The 20221-nt window shown below is 34.9% G+C and overlaps 1 protein-coding gene across 1 annotated transcript; it reads left to right on the forward strand.

Moving 5' to 3' along the window:
- The first annotated feature begins 4182 nt into the window (after nucleotides 1–4182).
- On the forward strand, nucleotides 4183–7325 carry LOC100817196 (protein ULTRAPETALA 2). The gene is made up of 3 exons (XM_014777148.3): nucleotides 4183–4554; nucleotides 5726–6053; nucleotides 6936–7325. The coding sequence occupies exons 1-3, from the start codon at nucleotides 4404–4406 to the stop codon at nucleotides 7108–7110; spliced, it is 654 nt and encodes a 217-aa protein (XP_014632634.3). The 5' UTR covers nucleotides 4183–4403; the 3' UTR covers nucleotides 7111–7325.
- The last annotated feature ends 12896 nt before the right edge of the window (nucleotides 7326–20221 follow it).

Raw genomic sequence — 20221 nt, forward strand, 5'->3', positions numbered from 1 at the left:
TTATATTTCTAGTGTGATGAATGGTTATGATATCTTGTTTGATTGTTTTCTATTCTCGTGTATTTGGCTATATTATTATGACATTTGAACAAATTAGTATTTCCTTTATTTGCATGGTATGATTGAACAATTATGAAGTATGATAGATGACTGTGATTTTTCTATATATTTGATCTAGTCATGTTTCTTGCTTCATGATTAGTTTATATATTTTCATGATTGGTTTATATTCTTCAATGTATGCCTTGTGAATGATTAATAGTATATGTTTATCTTATACTTGTTACGCACTTTGGTTTTTTGTTGATGCCAAAGGGGGAGAGAAATGGGATTAAATCAAGAACTCACATGAGTAACCAATTTAATTTTAAGATAAGCACAAATTCAAAAACAAAGGGGGAGAATTTATGTGAGTGATCGACTAGGAAAAACTGTGTGTGTGTTTCTTGATTTCAGAAGTTGTCATCATCAAAAAGGGGAAGATTGTAGAAGCAAAGCTTCATGGTGAATCAAAGATGATTCAAAGGTGTTTTGATGATAACAATGATGATAACAAAAGATGATGACAAAAAGCTCAAAGATCAATCAAAGAACAACTCAAGTGAATCAAAAACAATTCAAGAGTTCAAGATAAGAATCAAGAAGAATTCAAGACTTAAGAAGAAAGTTTAGAGTCAAGAATCAAGATTCATGGTTCAAGATCTCAAGAATCAAGATCAAGATTCAAGACTCAAGATTCATAAATCAAGAGAAGGCTTAATCAAGATAAGTATGAAAAGTTTTTTTCTCAAAAATTGAGTAGCACATGATTTTTCTCAAAACATGTTTACCAAAGAGTTTTTACTCTCTGGTAATCGATTACCAGATTATTGTAATCGATTACCAGTAGCAAAATTGTTTTGAAAAAGTTTTTAAATTGAATTTACAACGTTTCAATTAATTTCAAAAAGCTGTAATCGATTACAATGTTTTGGTAATCGATTACCATTGGCTTTGAACATTGAAATTCAAATTCAAATATGAAGAGTCACATCCTTTCACATAAAAGCTTTGTGTAATCGATTACACTGATTTGGTAATCGATTACCAGTGATTGTTTCTGAATAAAATCAAAAGATGTAACTCTTCAAATGGTTTTTGACTTTTGAAAATTGGTTTTAAGTTTTTCTAAAAGTTATAACTCTTCTAAATGGTCCTCTTGACCAGACATGAAGAGTCTATAAAAGCAAGACTTTGTTTTGCATTTTAAATCTCTCTTTTCCAATTTATTTTTAATACAAGCAATTTTTCCATATTAATTTCTAAGTCTCTTTGAACTTCTTCTTCTTCTTCTTCTCTGTACCAAAAGCTCTCTGAAGTTTTCTGGTTTTCCAAACCTTGAAAACTTGTGCTATTCATTTTTTCATTCCCTTCTCCTTTTGCCAAAAACAATTCGCCAAGGACTAACCGCCTGAATTCTTTTTGTGTCTCTCTTCTCCCTTTTCCAAAAGAACAAATGACTAATCGCTTGAATTCTTTTGTGTCTCCCTTCTCCTTTGTCAAAGAATTCAAAACGACACGGTCTGAGAATTCTTTTGATTCTTCCCTATCCCTAATACAAAAGTGTTCAAAGGACTAATCGCCTGAGAATTCTTTTGTATTCCCATTCACAAAGTATCAAAGGTTTAACAGCCTGAGATCTTTGTCTTAACACGTTGGAGGGTACATCCCTTGTGGTACAAGTAGAGGGTACATCTACTTGGGTTTGACTAAGAACAAGAGAGGGTACATCTCTTGTGGATCAGTTCTAGTGGAGGGTACATCCACTAAGGTTTCAAAGAGAACAAGGGAGGGTACATCCCTTGTGGATCTTTGCTTGTAAAAGGATTTTTACAAGATTGAAAGAAATCTCAAGGACCGCAGGTCGCTTGGGGACTAGATGTAGACACGGGTTGTTGCCGAACCAGTATAAAGACTCTTGTGTGTTTGTTTCCTTCTTCCATACTCTTTTACTTTCTGCTGTGCATTTAATTTCCGCTTTTACTTTCTGTTAAATTTCTCTTCTACTCCTCATTCTCTTAACAATTTAGTAAAAGCCTTAGAAGAGTAATTTTTAATTAGTAAAGATTTAGAAATAATTAATTCACCCCCCCCTTCTTAATTATTCTGAGGCCACTCGATCCAACATTATTATGATCAACATCTCATTATAAGTAGCAAGGATGACCACGGTTCAAATAGTGTGCAATGCACTTGGACAATTGTGTTTTAAACATTTATTATTTTTTATAACACTTGAATATAAAGTTATTTTGAAAACGTACAATTTAATGCGATTTGTATATTATGCAAAACTATTTATCACTTACTTCCAAAATTCATTTAATAAGGGACAGTTAATATAATTTGATTCAAAATTATCTCATCAATTTTCATTAATTATATTTTCAACTTTGAAGAAATTATGGTTTTTTTTAATTATTATTTCTTTTTTTTTGGGGATTCCCATTTTATTTCTTTTAACGCGTCAACTTTTTATTTTAGTAACAATTAAAAATTATATTTTTGTAACATAGTTTATTAGGCACATTAGATAGCATTGAAAATTTTTATCGTTGTGAAAACTTTGTTTGAGGAGATAACAGTCCATACCCTAAATCCCTAAAACAAATGGCTGAAGAGAAATCCGGTATGCCTACACTCAATTTTCACGCAATTCATTAGTCATGAACATAGGTTTCCAATTTCTTTCTACATTTTGTTAATTTTGGAAGAGACGTAAAATTAAATTAAGGGTTTCCTTTCACCTTATGATTACATTACAGGGAATCCACCTCAACGGAAGAGAAATCAAAGAATGGAGATAAAGAAAGAATTCAACAATTTTACTCAAGGTTAGTGTGATTTCTTTTCTAAATCAATTCTTTTCCTTAAGTGTTGTAAGTTTTCATATGGTTTCAATAGATAGTTGAATTCTATGCATTTAAGTAAAAAGCAAATTCTTCTTTTACATAGTTATAATTTGAAGTGTATATGATTTTAGTTGACTTTATGGATTATCTAAGTTTATATTGATAGATTATTTTCTTGTAAGTATCCCTTTTATATAGCAAAGTTTCGATGATGATGTATCTTGTTTTTGTTAGTAGTTTTCTATTTAACATCAAATGACTTTGGTCTCAAGATCATCATTCCATTAAACTAGAACATTGATTATTAATTGTTTTAGATTTCAAATGGGGTGTATTTTTCCATTTAGATGATTTATTTTGATTTCAGAGGAAAATTTCCATATGGAAATGTAGATTCATTTTTTATTTTATTTGTGTAATTGAAAGGTGTTGTTATGTGAGCATCACCTCAACACTTGGGCACCCTTGGTTATGGAACTAGATAGGACATCACCTTAGAGCCATTTATCCGAACTAGGTTGACACCAATGACACTAATTAATGATTCTATGAAGCCCACCTAGTAGTAGTATTGATGTAAAAAATAAAAATTACAAGAAAAAAGTGAGGAGACCAAATCAAACTCACGTAAAATGAAATCTATAGTTAGGTAAACCAGACTTTTCCCTAAAGAAGAAATCCTTAATTAAAAGCAGGAGAACATCTGTCCAAATAAACCCCACTTCCTGGAGACCTTGGTTGGCTAGACCATCTGCATAATTATTACCTTCTCTGAATAGACCTGGAAATTCAATGTTTTGATGAAAGCTAAGCAATTCATCCAACGATTATGCAAGCTCCATGGCACAATGCTGGGATCCCCAAATGCTTGGATTGTTAAAAAGGAATCACATTCAAGCCACAGGTTGAAATAGCCTTTGGAATCAATTAATATATTTTTAATTAAAAATAAGACGGAATTGATTGTTCCAATGAGTTAGATTCGGAATAGGTCATATAACAAGTTTCATTGAACCACAAAACTATGGAAAAAAATATTCATTCACACTCAACAAGTGTTACTAGAGAAAGATGTGAAGAAAAAAGAAATGCTAACTATGTCAATTATCTCAATTAATATAATGTCTTTAGTTTGTCATCCAATAGTTCCATATATACATAAGGTCTATCTCAATTATCAAATATTTCATTGTTTCACATTGACATACTCTGTTTTATGACCAATTGAGATATCATTTAACAAACATGTATTCTCTCTCTCTCTCTTTTAATTGTGTGTGTGTTTTAATTTATCAATTTATGTTACAATTATCCTGACCATGTAAAACAGATGCACAAATCCTTCTATTGGGTTGTGGGCCATGCTCAATTATCCTGACCATGTAAAACAGATGCACAAATTCTTGGCTTGAACTATTTTCATGATGAAACAACACAGGGTCATCAAAACGAAGAAAACAGTTTAGGGTTGGAGATGATGGTAAGATATTGTTTGATGAAGAAGAGCTCAAAATGATCCTCGGTTTCAACAGAGGTGAAGACTATATTGAGGTTCTTTGTGGCACTACAAACAAAGTATATGGAGATTATGTTGGGAGGCTAAAAATCAATAACAATGGTGAATATTTTATCACTTGTGAGTGCTGCCCTGGGTGTCCTTTGGGTAAGTTTTCCACTTCCATTTCTGAAGCTCTTTTTCTTTCTCATGCTATAATTGATCTCTCATGTTTGAAGCAAGTAGTTTGTTTTGTTTTAATATAATTGTACAATAAAAGATTTTTTTTTAGCCTTTCATGATTCTCTTTCATATGTAGAATAAGTTAAATAATAGCTTTTGTTTTGTAATTTGGACGAATTAATAAAATGAATAGCATAGACTTTTATGTACTTCCTTTCCTTCTCTTTTCTTTTTGAGAGAAACTTTCTTTCCTTCTCCTTAAATATGCATGCATATTACAAGACTTATAAGTTTTTAATTAACAATAATCATAATCTCTTTGTTCGGGGTTAATTTACACTTAAGGCTTCTCACCCCTCTCCATGATTAATTGTGTTCTTTGAGGATTCTCAATTGAGCTAGACCCATTGAGTCACTTATATGTTTGGTTTAATCCACATTAGAAAATTAATTGATTAGTTAACATTATTAATTAGCGTGGGGGTGAATATAAAAAATGTGATTATTTCTTTGAAAACATAAAAACATATGTGAAACTAACTAATATTGCTAAAAACATAAATTTTCATCATTAGTAAACTCCAATAACTGTGAAACGGAACTACTATTTAATTTTATTTTATTCTGAAAACCACTATTTCTACTGGATGCTTAGTTGGTAGTGAATGATTTCTTTGATACATTGCATACAACTTACAAAGTTTTTAGTGTTGATTAACAGGTAATAAGATTCCACTGTCAGTATGGATTATATCATTATTTACAATATTTACAAATATCTATATATGTTCAAATAAAAAAGAGACAGCAAATATATTATTATTAGTAGTGGTGGTAGTAGGCTAAAATAAAATTTTGGTTTCTTATCTAGGTTTCAGTTTGCTCATATTTCAAAAAGTTTCACGTTGTTCCAGTAAAGTTTTTCTATTAGACCATATTAATTCTTCCGCTAGTTTGTGACACTAATTTGGTTAACAAGTGGAAAATTGTGAAAAATTAATACGATTAGTGTAAAAGGTGAGGAAAGGATCAATGTGGTCTAATAAAGACACTCAGACCAAAGTTCAACTTTTTAAACATAAGAAACCAAAATAAAATATAGATAATAGATAATCTTATTACACTAATTTAGTTTTGCAATTATTATTTGGATCAGTGAATGTGACTCCAGAAGCCTTTGAGAAGCATGCTTTGAAAGAAGGGACTGGAAGGTGGAAGAGCAACATCTGGGTTCATTGTGAAGATGAAGATAGAGTTCCACTCTGGAAGACACCTCTGACGAAATATTACACACACCAGGCAAATGTGGCTAACTGGAAAGACTCTGCAATGAGGAAACGAAACTTTCACAGGGATGAGTTCCTACATTGCACGAGTTGCAGGAAGGAGCGCAGGTTCCGTCTCAAGAGCAGACCAGATATTAAGAACTACCATGAAGCTTTGAACAACAAATCCTGGACTTGTTCTCTTTGGCCTTACCATAAGTAAGTTGCTCCCAAATCACAGCTCAAGCTATATGATATTCAAGTTCATGCACGATTTATATGATCCTGTCAACTTTCTAATTTAGGTTTCAGTTTGGTCTTATAGATGCTTATTTATTTATTTATTTACTTTAATCCCTTAAAATTACACTTTCTGATCAAATTGGTCCCTTCCGTTAGCTTATTATCTTGTAAAATAACACCTATAATGTTGATAAGAAATCAAATTTTTATTTTAGTAAAACAAATATCCTGCGAACATACGACACCCACAAGTTAGAACTAGAAATTGTAGGGGTGTGACATTTTAATTCCTTCAATTTTAAAATGTCTTTACTAGTAGTTGATACTTGATTTTGCAAAGCACACTATACGTTCGAAAAACATACATGGACCACCACAGTGTGTCTCTAAGAGAGAGGTAAGTGATACTTTAGTTAAAATCCCAAATCTCTTTCAGTAGAGACAATCCTGCTTTAGTAAGGTAGGATCATTAATTATGGTGACAAGGTTCTTTTTCCAAGTAGTTACAACTTCAACACACCAATAACTCAAACTCAAGATTATTTGTTATAAACAACTTTGCCGGATGATCACCCATGCAATCAGAGATGGAGAGATAAATGACTATGTGATTAATGGTATGATATGATAGAATGATAAAGAGAAACAAAGCTGTATGTACTATTTTAGTGTCCAAATATTGTGACTCTTGCATGTTATAGCTTGGGGCCAAGCCAAACTGTGTATAGATGGAAAAGTGACTCACATTAGCTTATACAGCATATAGTAAACTTGAATACTGTAAGAAGCTATATTCTTGTTGAGAGATCTGCTCGAATATCAATTCTAATTAATGAGATGGTAATTTTCATTTTTCAGAATAACCTGCGATGATGATGAAGAGAGACCAAGTCTGAGAGCAAGCAGGGGCTGTTCTCGTTCTTCAACTTGCCAAGGCTGCTCAACTTGTTACTGCGAAGGGTGCATCAAGTGCCGCTTTGAGGATTGCAATTGCCAAGAATGCAGAGACTTTATGCTTTATGCTGAACCTTAATTAGACTGACTTGGCACTTCCATGGAAACATAAAAATCTGTATGATGTTGCAGAGAAACTTTGAACCTCTTTATTACTGTTTTGAGAAACTATCTTTTTCTGAGTCTTTCATTTGATCAAACTAGAACTAGTTCTCTTTGAATAATTGTATGAGTCTGATATGATACTCAACTTATGGATTTCTTTTTTATAGTATCTTTTTATGCTGGTGTGTATTGGAGTTGGCATGAGGCTTATGGCTAGAGATATTTCTGATCATCTAAGATGATTAATTTACGTAACACTGAAAATTAATTATACCATTGTGTAGGAAATCACACATAAACTAGTGATATATGGGGTAATTTCTGCTCTTAAACTAGCTTTTAGGAGTTTAGTAAGACCTAAACAGTAATTCTAATATGGCTTCAAAATAATGGTTGTTGTTGGCCTATAGGGCCACATGCTGTCAGGCCATTATCAGACCACATGCTGTGTATCGAACTCTCAACCTGAGGGGGTGACATCAACTAGTAGCCAGTATGGTGGAAATATAAGTGACAGACACTCCAAATTCTATAGATTGTGTCTGCACCTCCATCAAGGTTGTTGAAGCTTGACATTTTCTTTGTTCCCATGTAACTCGAATTCATAATTACATCATGAAACAAAAAGGGATTGTTGTTGGTTTCCAATGCCTTGGTAACTTGTTCTGATATGGATTTGTTGTTCTGTGATTGGATTTGTTGAAATTTGATAACTCGGAGTTGTATTTTCCATAGGAGGATCCTCAATTTAGTGAACCTGGGATTATTTTCTATCCGGGTGTTTCTTTGGTTTTTTCTGCAATCTGTGATGTATCACTTATATCTATTCATGAAAAATAATCCCACGTTCTATAGGACTACCACATGCTTAATCCAGAAACATCCGAAATGGAAGAACCAATGGTACGCACGGGCGTGGTAGTCAACGGCTTGTCCTCGGCTTCATATCGTTCACTACATATTTAGGCTTCGTGACCAGAAAGCATTAAACACCCCATCAATATTTCTTAGTCTCCTCCATCTCTTTCTTTTTTCTTTTTTTAAAATATTTGTGGATAGGATTTGATTCCAAAATTATGTTTTAGTTGGTATATTCTTTTACAGTTAGAACACCGTGATCTAATTTATATGGACAAACAATTTCTGTAGTGTATTATTCTATTTGTACCAATGCATAGGAAGGATTGCATGATACAAATGAAATGACCATACGTGGCAAAATACAGCAAATGGCTCTCCAAGAGGTCCATTCCACGAAAGCTCAGTTGTATTCCCATCCATGAAGGTTTCATATCAGCAAAGATCTGACCTTAGATTGACATGAGAAGAGTTATTAATATCAGTTAAGAGAGCAAAGTAACGACTAACAAACATCCTAAAAGTTTCAAAACTTGAGAAACATAACAAATATCCTTGACTGGCGCCTGCAACTGGTTTGGTTTATGAACCTACTGGAGAGCTTCTCTGAACAGCTTCACAGAAAGGGATTTGCTTCACCATGGAAGGCTCAATGCTTTCAAGAAATTCGCCATACCAATTGTCTAACTGAGCAGCTGGGATTTTGCTTCTGTGCACATATATTTGAGCTAATCGTAGAGCAAAAATGCCATAAGCATAAAGGTTCCAGGAGAATAGCTCAGACAAACAAACTGCTGTGGTACCATCTCTACCTTGTTAAGAACCTCATCCCGATTATTTTTATCACCCTTCCTATGTCATTAATGCTCAAACTCCAACGCTATGAATAAGCACATGAACGCTATATGAGTGCACATTTTGTTTTTGGTTTGACAGAACTCATGAGTTCATTCCAGTCAACTCCAGCATTCTTGGCAACCTAGAAGGCTATATATGCACTAACATGGTAAATGTGTCATCATTTAAAATAATTATCTTAAAGTAATTCAAACGGTAATTTATGGTTGGATGATAGTGGAAAATCTATTTTATACTATCAATGCATAGGTATTAAACTCTTATTATATTCCATGTTATGTTTCAAATAGTATTTTTACAATTTTTTATTGCATTATACTTTTTATTATTGACAAAACTGCGACGACTGCTACTGACAACATAGGTTGGACCGTCTCCACTCGTTTGGGCCATGTCCACGGTGTATCATGTCCAAAACAAAAGGACATGCACAACAAAAACACACCTGCTGCGTGCCCAAGCTGCATCTGTGTCGGAAACATGTTGATACGAGCTTACAAACAGAGGCAAGGGCAGGGGTCACAAAAGCAAAAGAGGGGGTACAGGAAGAAAAGTCCAAAAGAAGAATTGCAAAACCTTTTTACCTCAAAGACTACGTTTTTGGAAGAAGGGTGAGACCAACTAAGACTACCTTCTAGAATTTCCTTGCTTGATATTATTTGCTCCTAGGGGACAATGTGGACAATTTTGTTATGACCAAATATTCCTAGGATCTTTCTGTTACTAGGAAGTTTATAAATACTAATGTAAATAACAAGCAAGGCATGAATGAAATTTCCAATTACCTCACTCTTTCCCTCTTTGTTCTCCTTCTTCCTTATTGAATTGATGGAGGTACTGGTTCCTCGAAAACCAGCTTACTGCATCCCTAACATTAGGTGCTCTTGTTGCCTCCATGTCCGACCCAAGCAAGCACGAGGGGTCCTCGACCCACCTCGAGGATGTTCTCACCCATCTAGGGGATACCATGCACTCCATGACCTTGAAGATGGACGAACTTCTTCACTGCATTTCATCAGTCACCCCGATCTCCACTGTAACTCCAACACCAGCTCATCACCACCAGCCATCTGTCCCTGCAACCAATCACATGATGAAATTAGAAGTACCACGTTTCAATGGTACAAAACCATTAGGTTGGATCTTTAAGATCAACCAATATTTTGAATACCACAATACCTCATACAAGGATCGTCTCACCATTGCCTTCTTCTACATGGAAGGCAGAGCTCTTGCTTGGTTTCAGTATATGACCAACAATGCTCAGTTTACATCATGGTCGACATTTTTGCAAGCCTTACAGACAAGGTTTGACCTGTTTATACTCACACAAAGAGGGACAAATGTAGAGTACCTGTCGGAGTTCGAAGATCTGGCCAACAGGATAATCGGACTGTCGCCACCCTTTCTCTTGGCCTGCTTCATCTCTAGCCTATCCCCGAAGATTCGTCACGAGGTGCAGGCTCACCAACTCTCACGCTGGTCCAGGCTACCGGCCCCACCCGCCTCCAGGAGGAGAAGCTCTCGGGCTGTCGCCGCCCTCGCGTGCATGCCTGCCGCCACTAGCTCCACTACTTCATCGCTCGACTCCACTTCCACCTCTCTTGTCGTCGCCTCCCCGGCCACCACCACCACCAGTGAAGCACCTGACACCAGAGGAGCTAACCTCATGCCGTGAGCATGGGTTATGCTTCAACTGCGACGAGAAGTACCAGAGAGGGCATCGTTGCACCTCTTGGGTTCTTCTACTCATCGCGGAAAAAGATGACCCTTCTTTGCCTAATATAGAGTAGGGCGACCCACACCCGTCACCCGACCCGCCCAACAACCCAGATCCATACCAGGCCCAAATAAGTTTAAACTCACTTTTGGGCCACCTAGCAGTAAAAGCGCTACGCTTAGCGGGCCTCCTGCCCAGCCACCGTGTCACTATCCTCGGTGGTCTCCCGCTTGTGCTTGCCCTGCTGGACGATCTCTACACCACTCCGTGTAATGGTAGGTAATGACCTATACTTGGAGTGTACAAGAATTTGTGAAGCTGTGGCCGTGGACATTCAGGAATATACCTTGATCCTTGACCTCTACATTTTACCAATTTTCGGTGCCGATATCGTATTTGGTGTCCAATGGCTTAAGACCTTGGGTCCAGTGTTGACCAACTATAATACTTTGTCCATGTAGTATTTTTATCAGGACCGCTTGGTTGAGCTCTAGGGCAAGCACAACACCAATTTGGGGACCCTTACTCAACACCAGTTCTGCCGTCTTTATCGCCACTAGGCCGACACTTCCTATTTCCACATTACGGTGATGCCCGAGGCGTCTATAGTCCCCAATGCCGAAGACATAACCAAAGAGATTCAACACTTACTCACTAAGTTCACGCTTCTCTTCCAACAGCCACATGCTCTGCCTCTGGCAAGAACCATAGATCACCATATTCACATGCTTCCTCACTCTTCGCCAGTCAATGTGTGTCCCTACCGCTATCCTCACTACCAAAAGCACGAAATTGAGCTTCAAGTAGATTCAATGCTCCAATAGGGTCTCATCCAACCTAGCACGAGCCCATTCTCGTCGCCGGTGTTGCTTGTAACCAAACTAGATGGCGCTTTTGCATGGACTACCATGCTCTGAATGCGGTCACCATCCGAGATAGGTTCCCTATTCCGACAATTGACGAATTGCTTGATGAATTGGGAGGTGCCCAATGTTTTTTGAAGCTCAATTTATGACATGGATACCATCAGATTCGAATGAATGATGCCGACATTCCCAAAACTGCATTTCGGATGCACCATGGTCATTACAGGTTTAAAGTAATGTCGTTCGGGTTATGCAATGTGTCGTCTTCATTTCAGGGCAATGTGATTTTTCGGCCATATCTTCGGCACTTCATCATCGTCTTCTTCAACGATATTCTTATATACAGTACTTCATTCGAGGCTCACCTGACCCATCTGGAAACAACTTTTCAGGTCTTGCTTGACAATCAATTTGCTTTAAAACTGTCTAAGTGTTATTTTGCGCAGCCTCAGGTGGAGTATCTCGGGCACCTGGTTTCAAGAAGAGGTGTGGAACCTGTAGCCTCGAAGGTTGCCGCTATTCACAAATGACCAATTTCGCGTTCCATTATGGCAGTTCGAAGCTTCTTGGGACTCGCCGGGTTCTATCGCAGATTCATTCGTGGATACACAACTATAGTAGCTCCCTTGGTTAAGGCAACTACGGTGGAACCATTCCAGTGGACCCCACAAGCTCAAGCGACTTTCGATCAACTCAAGCATACCCTGTCTTTAGCACCAGTCCTGGCCTTGCCCAACTTTGTTGTGCCATTCATCGTCAGGATGGATGCTTCGGGGGTGGGCATGGGTGTGGTCCTCTCACAACAAGGACACCCTAGTGCTTTCTTCAGCAAGCCATCCAGTCAGAAGCTCCTCCGTGCATCAACCTATGTCCGAGAGCTGTGTGCTATAACCACGGTGGTGAAGATCATGGAGACAATACCTTTTCGGTCACCACATCATCATCCTCACTGACCATCGAAGCCTTAAGGAATTACTGACTCAAGTCATTCAAACGAATGAACAGCATATGTACTTGGCACGATTGATGGGCTACCATTATGAAATCCAATATCGTTCTAGCAGCCATAACCAAGCGGCGAATTCTTTGTCTAGATTACCTGAGACAGGCTCATCCCTGTCCTTGATTCTGTCAGTACCATCGTTGACCTTCCTTGAGGAAATTCGTAAACAGCTGGAAGCTCACCCTGAGTACACGGGCCTTCGCCAATCCATTTGCGATACTCCCCACAAATACCACCAATTTTCTCTCTCTCAAGACTTGGTGCTACACTCAGGTCATATTTGGCTGCCCCGGGAGATCCCAATTACTTCCACTTTGCTCACTGAATACCATGCCACGCCTACTGGTGGCGATGCCGGAGTTACTAAGACCTTGGCCCTCATATCAGAAAACTTCCATTGGACAGGTCTCCGGGAAGATGTCAAACAGTTTGTGGCTAACTGTGTTGATTGCCAGATAACTAAATACAAGACTCAAAAGATGGCGGGTCTCTTATGTCCATTGCCAATACCATGCTGACCCTGGGAGGACTTCTCGTTGGACTTCATCGTCGGCCTTCCACCATACCAGGGTAACACCACCATCTTGGTCGTCGTTGATCATTTTTCCAAATGGATCCACCTTGGCATATTACCCACGACGCACACATCTCACACGACTGCCTCTTTATTCATCAACATTGTCGTCAAAATCCATGGGATTCTCCGGAGCTTGGTCTCCGACCGAGACCCCATTTTCATCAGCAGATTCTTGCAAGAACTCTTCCGTTCGAGTGTGACACTTTTGCGGATGAGCTTCTCGTATCACCCCTAAATTGATGGACAGACAGAGGTTTTGAATTGCATAATTGAACAATATTTGCGAGCCTTCATCCATCGTCGGCCAAGCATGGGGGGGAAGCTCCTCCCGTGGGTCGAATGGTCCCATAATACTTCATGGAATGCGGGAACTGGAGCCAATCCGTATGGTGTCACCTTTGGCCGAAAACCCTTTAACTTTCCTGAATATATTACAGGGTCTTCGAACATTGAGGCCGTTGAAGAGATGTTAACTGATAGGGATAACACTTTCCAAGCTATTCGAAATAAGCTTCTAAGGAACAAGCTGCTATGAAAAGCCAAGCTGATGGGAAACGTCGTGAAGTGAACTACCAGATAGGAGATTGGGTTCTCCTTAAGCTTCACCCTCGTTGGAAGGCAACGACAAAGGGATCTCATATAGTTTCAGGCAAGCTTGCCAAGCGGTTCTATGGACCCTTCCAAGTCATAGAATGCATTGGGCTCGTTGCATATAAGTTACAATTGCCAGAGGAAGTTAAAATACACCCCGTATTCCACTGTTCCAAGATGAAGTCTTTTCGCGGTTCACCGAAAAATATGGCGGGAATTACCTGGCACAAGGAGTTACTCAACGACCAACCCCTCGTGTTTCCATTAGCTATCTTGGATTACCGTAGAGCATCCACCGAGGATCCCTGGGAGGTGTTCATGCAATGGAATGGTATCTCACCTGATGATACCTCGTGGGAAGACTGGAATCAGCTGTGTGAAAACTACCACCTTGAGGACAAGGTGGTCTTACAAGGGCCGAGGGAGGATACGAGCTTACAAATAGAGGTAAGGGCAGGGGTCACAAAATCAAAAGAAGGGGTGTAGGAAGAAGCTAAGTCCAAAAGAAGAACTGCAAAACCTTCTTACCTCAATGACTACGTTTGAGGAAGAAGGGTAAGACCAGCTGAGGCTACCTTCTAGAATTTCCTTGCTTGATATTGTCTGCTCCTAGGGGACAGTGTGTAGAAATTCTGTTATGGCCAAATATTCCTAGGATCTTTCTATTACTAGGAAATTTATAAATACTAATCTAAATAACAAACAAGGCATGAATGAAATTTCCAATTACCTCACTCTTTCCCTCTCTATTCTTCGTCTTCCTTATTGGATTTCTGGAGGTATTGGTTCCTCGAAAACCAGCTTATTGCGTCCCAAACACATGTCCAACACCTGAAAGCAGCATTCATGACCCGTGTCTGTGCTTCCTAGATCATAAACCTAGTTGTTTACATGTGAGTGAAAGGATAAGAGGGATATAAAGAAAGTCACATACATAACAAGTGATATAGTAAATTATATTCACATTTCTTAAAATTTTCTGAGATTGCATAAACTCTTACTTCCTTCTTAATGTCTATAGCAGCATGAAGTAGAAGGAGGCATGTAATGTTTTCAAATAATTAGGGAGTTAATATGCATAAGATAATAAGTCTTAGTCTAATACTTTTCAATTAAAAGATTGGTATAGGGAAAAAAATACTGTTTTGTGTAATTCTCCAAAATCTCAGAGTGTCCAAGTGTAATTAATATACCGCAAGTCATATGTAAAAAGGAAGACAAAGATATGAAAAAAATGGGTCTGGAAAAGGAGATGAAACAGAAAGTAAATCAATGTTGATATATATTGTAATTTTTTAGGATTGGTCTCCTCTAAGGTGCAATTATTACTTTAGAACTATGCATATCTAAACTACTCATAATTACAAATTATTAAAATCATAACAATTAATTAAAATTTTTCATATCATATTTTTTATAAATAAAAATTTGTCACCTACCACCATTCATCACCATCATTGTCATCGGTGGTGATGGTGGTGGTAATGTTGACGACAACAATAATTTTGGAAATGATAATAATATTGGTGGAGATAATAATATATTTTGTTCTTAAGAGAAAATTATGATATGAAATACTTAAATTAATGATAATTATGTGAATCCTTTGGTGTTGTTCTTTAATATAATGAAATCTAAAGTCTTATGTTCATAATTTATGATGATCTTTATCAAGATGAAACTCTAATTATGTTTGATTAAAAAAACTATTACATAGATTATTATGAGGATAAAACTTTAATTTCAATTGAAGAACAATCCAAAAATACTTAAGGAACTATGTCTAAATTTTATTATCTTTATTATTAGGCAAATTGATAAACTTTAATACAAATGCAGGGTAAGTTACAATAGTTTTAACTTAATTGTACTTATGTGATTTTGGTACCACATGTTCTAATTGTGTGAATTTGGTCGTCTAGTATCATAATTATATGATTTCCCCTCTCCACAAGACTATCATAAATATATGATTTTATATTCAAGAATATTTGATAATCTATATTTTGAATTGTAACAAAATGGAAACTTTTATTACAATATGTTTTTGGTAGCAAAGATGTTTAATTTTCAATCTCATGTTACATTTCCCAATCTATTTGGAACCATAAATTAGTTTTGATGAATGTTACACAAATTAAGAAATAAAGAGATACAATGGTAATGAATATTCAAATATTATACTAGATAGGAGATAATATGTAGTAAGAATACTTGATTTACATTTTGAAAAATTTTTCTATAAACAACATTTGAAGTTATATTTGAATTATTTTCACCCCATTACATATAAGAATTTGTAATTATTCATGTGATATAATCCATGATATTGTCACATATCGTTGCCCATGTCAAAAAAATGGTATTAAAAGATAAATTCTAACAATTTTGAGATATCATCCTTGACTTTTGGTTATTATCATTATGGAGAAGACAACTACTAGTGTCATTACACAATCCAGAAAATTAGTCTATATTTCTTAATAGCATATTGGGAAGATCCATTTTAAATGCAACAATTGTACATTATCTAGTACCAGAGGCAGACCAACATTTAAACCAAGGGGGTTGGCCACCCCTCCTCACAAACTCTTTTTAAAATATTATACATAATATTACTATAATTATTTATATATTTAGCTAATATTAATAAATTATTTTATTTTACTATCAAATGTTCTTTATAATTATTTCTTACTATTCAATTATCAATGAATTTATTTTCTTAAAAGAATATAGATAAATATAATTTATGATTGTTTAGTTACTAATAGAGTATAAATAAGTTAATTTTTCCTTATTTTCTTTTTATAAGTTATTAGTATAAACAACTTAGCGTTAATAATTAATTTTGTACACTAAATTTATATTTTTGACATAATATCAACTCTAATGGAGGATTTAGTGATATTGTTTTAATTAGTTATGTTTTCTTCACATGAAATATATTTTATATGACTTGTATAGCTTCATTTTGGTAGGTTGGAAGGTCACTTTTAAACGGCTATTAAAAAGGCTTATGTTGAACATATTCATTTAGCATCCGAAAATAATTTATCATTAGAAAAGATAGAAAAATGTCATAATATGATTAAAGTAATAAAAAAATATATAATTAAACTTTTTATATAAAAAGCATTACAGATTTAGAAGACACATCAAAGTAAAGTTTTGTGTAATTTTTCCCTTCAAAAGATGATGCTACAAAATCAATACCATTAGCATTAATTGTCTATTAATTAAATATAAAATGTAACATTTGAAAATAAATCGTATATTTGGGCATCAATTTTAAAATATGATATTATTATAAAAAATATATTATTAATTTTTATTTTTATTTAACTCAGTTAATGCCCAATAATGCACACATTTTGATATTTTTATTCAGTTTTTTCCATCAATCAATGTCCATTAATGCAACCATATTGACTTTTTTTCCATTCAATTACTCATCCAAGGCTACAAAATATATTTTTGCAACTACCCGTTTATACTTTGTTTTGTATATCTAAAGATAACGATAAAGATAAACTAATTTCATATTACATTTCATCTTGAAAATTACAAATTTATAGGATTAAAAAAAGTGTGGGATTATTAAATATAATTTTCTATTTTAGTTCTTGTTAATTTTGCATTCTTTTTTTTTCCTTCAAAATTTGGTTCAAATTTTCCTATTATATACAAATAAAAACTTCAAACTAAGCAGTGTTGGTTAATGACATACCCCTCCCTAATTTATTTTGTAAATCAATCAACTTGTGTTATAGATAGACAATTAAAGGATGCTTGATTACTACGGGGTAATATAACAATTGTTTGACATGCATTTTTAATATCAATTAATTTGATTATTAAACAAAACTAAATTTATGCATAAAAATAAAAGCATTAATTAACAATGTAATTAATAGTTGCTTGAATATTACAAGAGTTATATGAATTTTTGTTCTTTTTTTTTGTTGAATTTAAGCATTTGTATGATTAATGAGTAGTTTTAGATGATATAGAAATTATTTAAATTATCTCTTACAAGAAGATAGTTGGTTTTGAAGAGACAAGTCCTTTATCATAATCAACACACAACTTCTAATTTTTTATTTTCAACCTCTAGTTTTAAGGGAATTTGATCGTCACCTAATTATCTTTTACCAAAATACATCCCAATTGTTTTCAAATTTATTATGATCAACATCTCATTATATGTAGCTAGGATGATGTTCAAATAGTGTGCAATACACCGGGTCAATTGTGTTTTAAATATTTATTATTTTTTTATAACACATGAATATAAAGTTATGATGAAAACGTACAATTTAATGTGATTTGTGTTTTATGTGAAAATATTTATCACTTCCAAAATTCATATAATAAGTGACAATTTATACTTTCTTTTAAAATCATCTCATCACTTTTCTTTCATTATATTTTCAACTATGAAGAAATTAAGGGTATGTTTAATTATTATTTCTTTAGCTTTTTTGGGATTCAGATTTGATTTCTTTTAATGTGTCCTCTTTTTATTTTAAAAAGTAATTATAAATTAAATTTTTGCAACATAGTTTATTAGGCACATTAGACAACATTGAAAGTCGTTTTTCTCATTGTGAAAACTCTATTTGAGAAGAAATATGTCCATACCAAAATTAATATATCAAATGGCGGAAGAGGAATCTCGACTACCTACAGGTCAATTTCCATGCATTTCATTGTGCAGTCATGAACTTAGGGCTCCAATTTTTTTTATATTTCATTCATTTTGGTGTAGAAGCAAGCTTCATGATGATGAATCAAGATTGATTTAAGTTTTTTTGATGATAACAAAGATGATGGCAAAAAAGCCCAAGAGAATGAGTTCAAGATTGAGTCAAGAAAAATTCAAGAATCAAGAGAAATATTCAAGAATCAATTTTCAAGTTTCAAGTTTCAAGAATCAAGAATCAAGAATAATCAAGATCAAGATTCAAGAATCAAGAAAAGACTCAATCAAGATAAGTACTAAAAAGTTTTTCAAAACATTGAGTAGCACATGAATTTTTCACAAAATCTTTTACCAAAGAGTTTTTACTCTCTGGTAATTGATTACCAGTTTCCTGTAATCGATTACTAGTGGCAAAGTTTAATTTTAAAAGCTTTCAACTGAATTTACAACGTTTCCAATTAATTTCAAAATGGTGTAATCGATTACAATATATTGGTAATCGGTTACCAGTGTGTTTGAACGTTGAAATTCAAATTCAATTATGAAGAGTCAGATCCTTTCACAAAAATTCTTTGTGTAATCGATTACAATGATTTTGTAATCGATTATCAGTGACAAGTTTTGAACAAAAATCAAAAGATGTAACTCTTCCAATGATTTTCAGATTTTTCTAAAGGTTATAACTTTTCCAATGGTTTTCTTGACCAAACTTGAAGAGTCTATAAAAGCAAGACCTTGATTTGAATTTAAAAAACACTTAGAACATTTACAATACTTACAACCTTTACAAACAACTTTTCCACATATTCTTTTACAACCTTTGAATCTCTTTAAACATCTTCTTCTTCTTCTTCCTTTGCCAAAAACTTTCTAAAGTTTTTGGTTTTCCAAACCTTGAAAACAAAAGTGTGCTATTCATCTTTTTCATTCTCTTCTCCCTTTGCCAAAAAGAATTCGCCAAGGACTAACCGCCTGAATTCTTTTTGTGTCTCTCTTCTCCCTTTTCCAAAAGAATGAAGAACTAACCGCTTGAATTCTTTTGTGTCTCCCTTCTCCCTTGTCAAAGAATTCAAAACGACACAGTCTGATAATTCTTTTGATTCTTCCCTTTCCCTTATACAAAAGATTTCAAAGGACTAACCACCTGAGATATCTTTTGTATCTCCTTCACAAAGTTTCGAAGGACTAACCGCCTGAGAACTTTGTCCTAACACATTGGAGGGTACGTCTTTTGTGGTACAAGTAGAGGGTACATCTACTTGGGTTGTCGTGACTGAGAACAAGAGAGGGTACATTTATTGTGGATCAGTTCTAGTGGAGGGTACATCCACTAGGTTGTTCAAAGAAAACAAGGGAGGGTACATCTCTTGAGGATCTTTGTTTGTAAAGGATTTTACAAGGTTGAAAAGAAATCTCAAGGACCGCAGGTCGCTTAGGGACTGGATGAAGGCACGGGTTGTTGCCGAACCAGTATAAAACTCTTGTGTGTTTGTCTTCTTCTTCCCTACACTTTTTATTTTCCGCTGTGCATTTTAGTTATCGCTTTTACTTTTGGTTAAGTATCTATTTCGGTTCTTTACTTTCTTAATATTATAGAAAAAACCTAATTGAATCTAGTAACATTAAGAAGGTTAGATTTTTAATTAGTAAAGATTCACTAATAATTAATTCAACCCCCCCCCTTCTTAATTATTCCGAGGCCACTTGATCCAACATTTGGAAGGGTTGAAAAATAAATTAAGGGTTTTCGTTCCCCATATGATTACAGGTGATCTAACTCAACAGAAGAAAAGTGAAGAAAATGAGAAAAAGAAAGAAGACAAGAATATTACTCAATGTTAGTGTGATTTTTCTAAACTCAATTATTTCCCTTAAGTGATTTATGTTTTCATATTGTTCAAAAGGTA

The sequence above is a fragment of the Glycine max genome, chromosome 6, assembly GCF_000004515.6.
Source record: "Glycine max cultivar Williams 82 chromosome 6, Glycine_max_v4.0, whole genome shotgun sequence".
NCBI lineage: Eukaryota > Viridiplantae > Streptophyta > Magnoliopsida > Fabales > Fabaceae > Glycine > Glycine max.

Bases quoted from the DNA above. Each gene is read 5' to 3' on its own strand.
- LOC100817196 (XM_014777148.3), top strand. From the start codon at position 4,404: ATGATCCTCGGTTTCAACAGAGGTGAAGACTATATTGAGGTTCTTTGT. The intron at 4,555-5,725 runs GTAAGTTTTCCA...TATTTGGATCAG, and splicing joins CTGCCCTGGGTGTCCTTTGG to TGAATGTGACTCCAGAAGCC. The intron at 6,054-6,935 runs GTAAGTTGCTCC...TTCATTTTTCAG, and splicing joins TCTCTTTGGCCTTACCATAA to AATAACCTGCGATGATGATG.